The 6,015-nt window shown below is 35.5% G+C and overlaps 1 protein-coding gene across 1 annotated transcript; it reads right to left on the bottom strand.

Annotated features, from left to right (window-relative positions):
• Positions 1-4,051: 4,051 nt before the first annotated feature.
• LOC127851420 (uncharacterized) lies at positions 4,052-5,082 on the bottom strand. Its single transcript, XM_052385204.1, has one exon. It carries the CDS (start codon positions 4,847-4,849, stop codon positions 4,424-4,426), a length of 426 nt encoding a protein of 141 aa, XP_052241164.1. The 5' UTR covers positions 4,850-5,082; the 3' UTR covers positions 4,052-4,423.
• Positions 5,083-6,015: the final 933 nt, after the last annotated feature.

Below are 6,015 nucleotides of genomic sequence, written 5' to 3'. Positions count from 1 at the left end.
TGGAAATACTTCATAACTGATATCCTCTCAATTGTTTTAAAATTATTTAGGCTATATAAAAAATATGTTATGTAGTATAAATGTTATTAATTGATTCTTGAAATACAAATGTGTATAGTATTAATTTAAAGTCTGGTTTTAAAAACTAATTATTTACATCAGACCGGACAGAGAAATAGATCGAGTTTGGAGGGAATGCAAGTCATGATAATGAATACTGTATAGCGTATACAAGAGGCGCAGGATAGTTTTCATTATATTCCTCATTCTTATCTTCATCACATAAATATGAAGTGTAATGATAAGCTTTTTAAATTGGTTTCTTCAAAATGAAGTTTGTTTGGTATATAACGATGAGCTTTATATTCTTAAGTTTAAATAAAAAATATGTTTTGTTGTAATCTGTTTTGTTCCATCATGAAAAACGTATGATCTTACACTTCAACAATGTCTGAACACTACCAGAACACATGAGCTGGTGAAGTGCAAAGACAACAGTGGTATACATGCTGTCGCCAGTGGATCAAAGCGGCCAAGAAGAACCGGGTCTAAGCCAACACGGAAGGGGCGGGATAAGCCTCAAGACGCAAACAGGGGAAAATGTGCAACCTGTGGTTGTAGCTTGGGCATCAATGAATTATTATGTAGCCACATTCGCCTTACATTACATTAAAGACACCGACTAGACTATTAAATCGATAGCAAGTGTAATGCCATTAAATATATATTATGTAAAATGTGTGTCTATGTTTTTATCGCGTAGAGGATATTAATTGGCCAAATATTGTATAGGTTTATATATACCAGACCATATTAAAGATAATTGTGCCTGTTCGAATGTTACATTTAACTTGTTACATGCTAGACTTAGTAAAATTATAAGGGTTAATAATGTTATATTTATTATGGACCCGATCGACCCTAATTGTTCGTGCCGCCCCTTAACTTGTGTTTGGTTTTCCCGGTTGAGTTTTCGTTCAGATTTTCTACACTCGAATAAATTTCCTAAAATCAACGGTTGCATTTAAAACTGAATGCTGCATAACGATAAAGTAGATTTCAAAAATGGTATAAGTTTATTGAAAAGGAAAAATAACTCATATAATGTACAAAAAGCTACAAAAAATGACACATATACTTATCCCATTTTTGTGGAACAAAACTTTTTCGGCTTTATAGCGGAAGCTCACAAAGTGTAGCATTACAGAAATGACGATTGGAACGTTTGGTTTATTAGATGTGACTTGATATGCAAATAGAAATTACCATAAATATAAGATGGTTGAATAAAATTAAATCCATTACAAAATGCAAACAAACAGATAATTTTAGTTTGTAAGTGTATATAGATTCGATTTCAAAAGATTCTACGCGAAAGAGAGCGCGTCCGGATGTTCGTGCCACACCGACTTATTGCGTTAGTTTAAACCTATTTGTTTTGGCTAGATTGCATAGAAAGCCTGAGGCTTATTCGAAACGCTATCGATTCCGTTTCTGGGGATTAGAACAAGTACATGTTGTCTATGGGGAAACCTAAAGAACGCTCCCACAGTGGGTATAGAACCCGTGACCTCCCGATCGCTAGACGGACACCATGTCCACTACATCACTGCGACTTATTGCGTTTATGATGAGTCGCTCAGGAAGTCAGTCCATTAAATCGTATGCCAGTTATTAAATAAGTAAGACATATAATGTTCGAGTCATTCCCTCACTCAGTCGGTCGGTCAATCAATAGTTGTTTAAATGAACATTATCAGCCATGCTGTTTTTCAATGACTTACAGAGTGGGATCATATACAAAATTATAAAACTGATTTAGCTCTGACTTTCTTTATTCAGCAATATAATTAATTATTGATACACCAGTCCTGCACTTGAACAGCGCCCTTGGTCTAAATGGGCTATCGATCTCCTGAATCAACCGGCACATAAAACCGGTCTTAAACTGAGATTAAACGAGTGCATGCTAATCAGATCGATTCCTGAATGTTCCCACCACAGTTCTACATACAACCATGCCACAATACGTTTATAGCGCTAGGCAATTGCGTGCTTATGCACACAGAGGTGAACCTTATTGTACGTGTTCTCCGGTCTTTTTACTTGTTGGCAGACTGAGGTAGTTTTTTTCTGTCAAACATTGATTTCATAATAAACCGGACATAATGCGTTTGCGTAAAGTATCGTCCTCGATTAGCATTGGAAAGCCGCGCAGGCTTATCAGGGAGGGCATCATCATCATTATTATCATCATCATCATCATCATCGTCATCATCATTATCATCATCATCACCATCATTATCATCATCATCATCATCGTCGTCGTCGATTCACGACCACTTTTACATCGTATAAACTGTATATCTGCCTTAAACATGTTATTAGTTTTATTTTTTAATCAATAATTGGAACATAATATTTATAATCCAAAGCGTTTAAAAGAATTACTTATATCCTCCTCTAGATTTCAATAGTGGGTGCAAGTATCAACAGATCATTGTTTTCTTATCATGTAAAGCGGTTAATCGGTTTTCATGCGTTGGCGGCCTGGTAGGATAGTTTCATTAAAATTTCATCGAATGTATACATACATTCGTATATATCTTACATCTTATTAAATCATAAACTACATAAATTCAGTAAGAAATATTAACTTTGCGTTTTTTTCTACAACAAATGCATCGTAAATACTCATAGCTGATCATTTATTATTCATATCAAAGCACACGAGTTCGGGGGGAGGGGGGTCTAGAACCTTCATTTAATTTGGAAATCGATCGATTACACATCCTGCTAATTAAATTCGTAGCAAGTACAATCGAGATATAAAGCGAATATTTACAAAAATTGAACGATAATCACTGTGTTACTGATATGACTGGAAAGTTAGCGGCATTTAAAAATTAAACAAAAGTTAAACGGCAAAATTACACGTCTCGGAATTGACGTCGCAATCTTGACTATTTTGTGAGTACCCCCCCCCCCCCTTTATGTGACTTCAAACTGATAAGTTAGATCTTTAACCAAAAAAGTCCCATAGCTGAAGGTAGTTTTTTTAGATACATGTGCATCTAATTCAAACACAATAACACTAAATGCAATGTTTTCATTCGGTACGTATTTTATTTTATTTGCATTAACTAGCCTTTAGTGCGTTTCAAGATCCCTCGAAGATGGGTATTTTAGAAAACGGACACATATATCAAATAACTTTCTATGCTTTCAATTCTCGAGCTCATTGATTTTTAATATAAAGTTGATTTACGACGCATATACAGATTAGCTTTAAAATACCTTAAGCACTTTATGCTTACTGGCGTAATGACAAATAACGGGTAATAGAATATTTATCGATTTAACATTTCAATTGGAACAAAAGATTAACTAAAATTCGATACGGTTTAACAATAGCATACTTTATTATTGCGATGAGAAATTACAGTTGTACACAGCGTATAAATCTTATAAATTTATGTAACGAATGACAATAAATGAAAATACACACGCATGTAATTCTTATTTAAACATGACAATAAAAGTTTAACAGTTGGTTTTACATACACAGGGTAAAAACTGGTGTTCAAATAAAACACTCAAAAGACATAAGATGTGATATACGCAAGCAAGAATGAAACGCTGAGCGATAAATAAACGATAAAACAGCGAAAAACAAACAAATCAAAACATATACAGCTCTCTCTAACTTAGATAAACAGTGCATGAACGCAATGGTCGATGATTCAAGTTGAGCTAAACATCAATAAGTGCAGTTACAAATGCATCGATAAATACAATAATACTAAAACACGTTTTACATGTATATAACAAGTAAAATAAAGAAAGATCAGACATTAAAAAGAAATCATATGAACATTTATATAACAGTTTTATAATAATTATGAAAAATGTTTAGTACCTAAAAGCTATTCCTAAATATTATAACTAGTTAAACATATTGCTTTGTGGTTATTAAAAATAAAACTTCAGTTTAATACTGTGTATTGAGATTGAAAGGTTTGGATCTAAAACTAACACTTGAACACTTAAACAGCTTATGTTAATTTATTCAGGGCGTACATTTATTAAAACACTTATTTAAACATGAAGCACCTATAAATAGTTCATAATACTGATAACAATACTAGACCAGGAGATTGTAAGAACATCACAATAAATAACGAGATAATGTCGGCTGCTCTGGCCAAACGAACTGAAACGTATTCATGATTCACGAATTACCAGTCCTTTTTCAAATTGTAAGTTGATGGGTATCAGCATTCTATCCTTTTATATATTCTGCACGAAAATAAAGTCAATACCTTGCATGGTTAAAGTTGGAAAGAAGTGCATATAATTAAATCCAACACGTTTCATGAATATCCTTATAAAAGTTAAATTGTCCAAAATAAAACATAAATGTTTACTGCACGAATGATCGCCATTTTACAAGGTTCGTCGGTGGTATTCCGATCTTCTTCTTCTTATTGTCGGTGACTCGGCTGAAGAAGAAACCGCAAGTCGGCTTGCCGACGGTGGCGAACGGCGCTATCGAGTTCGACTTCCGGATCTCCCCACCCGGAGTGATAATGTACTGAGTGGTTTGGCGCTGAGGTCCCGCCGGCATTTCGGCGAGTGGAGCCGGCGGATCGCTGGCACGTTGTTCGAAACGCTGGAAATGGCGGGAATACCTCTCGGGCCCAAGTCTCAGCTTCTGAAGTCGCAGTAGCTCCAGTCGCTCCCAGTTTATTGTTTTAGGGTTCGGGTTAAATCCAAAGCTATGCATAAGCGCTGTGGGTTCACTCTTAGCAGGCGGCTCAGAACGAGCCGATTTTGCCTCCGTAGACATTTTATAGCACTCACGAAAATCGGCTGCTCAACGAAAAGTTTCGTATTATACCAGGTTGCTAATCAACCGTCCCACCGATCTCTGCCGATTTAAATGCCCGTAGATAGATCTAGATATTTAAGTCCGTTAAAAGATCGGGTTACTATGAAATCAATACCCCATTCACCGTGTATATCGCTAGACGATTTATTAACTGCGGTTGCGCTATTGTCAAGGACACAGCGTCGCCCGGTTGAAGCGTATGTACAGTGAATTAACGTCGCGACATTTGTAAATTTTTACATACGCTCTAACAGGGCGTTATGAATTGTGACGTTGCAGCGCATCGACGTGCGCGGGAAATTTCAAAGGATTATTATGAAATAAACGTTTGAGATTTCAAAGTTTTTGTTATATAATGTAGTATTGCTTAATCATTTTTACAAAATAAATATGACCAGGTAATACTAGTATCAGGTCATATAGTCTTTAAGTTAAGTTTATATTCTGTATATTTGCTCGATTGTTTCGAAAGTCCTCTGAGAATTGATTTTCACTGGAGTCATATTCCTTCGTGAAACCAGTCCCTTGTGTCTGGGGTGAAGATTTTGCGAACTCTCACAGATTGAGATCGCACCCGAAACCTCCCTGATCGCTTGGCGCATTCCGTATCCACTACGCCACACCAACACATTTTTTGCCATTGGCGAATTCGCCCTACGGAGAATAAAGAACCGATTTTTTTTCGTTTTTTCGTTTTGCTTCATCAACAAAAAAAACGTTAACCGAGCTAAAAGAATAGATATTTCTCGGACTGGTCATGTTTTGTCATTATGTAGCGGACGCCCGTGCAAGAAAACTATCCTGTGGATATAAAACCTGGCATAATATTATTATTGTTTAACTCTAGTTAATCAGAAGCATTTTTTTGCAAACAGAAAATGTCTTATACTTAAATCTAACAAATCTGATATTTCTACAATCGAAGAAAGCAATCACTAAAACCCGAGACAACAACACAAAGAGAAGTCCCGATGTGCAACAAATATGTTTCTCATTTCAATTGAATAATCTCGACTTCAACATAGTCATGAACTGATTGCTTTACAACGTATATGCGCTTATAGAACAATGTGTGTACGATATACAAATGATTATAATCATAATATAGATCTTAAATTACTGTT

Source organism: Dreissena polymorpha, chromosome 11 (assembly GCF_020536995.1).
Source record: "Dreissena polymorpha isolate Duluth1 chromosome 11, UMN_Dpol_1.0, whole genome shotgun sequence".
In the NCBI taxonomy this organism is placed as follows: domain Eukaryota; kingdom Metazoa; phylum Mollusca; class Bivalvia; order Myida; family Dreissenidae; genus Dreissena; species Dreissena polymorpha.
This window is presented reverse-complemented; position numbering and strand designations above follow the sequence as displayed.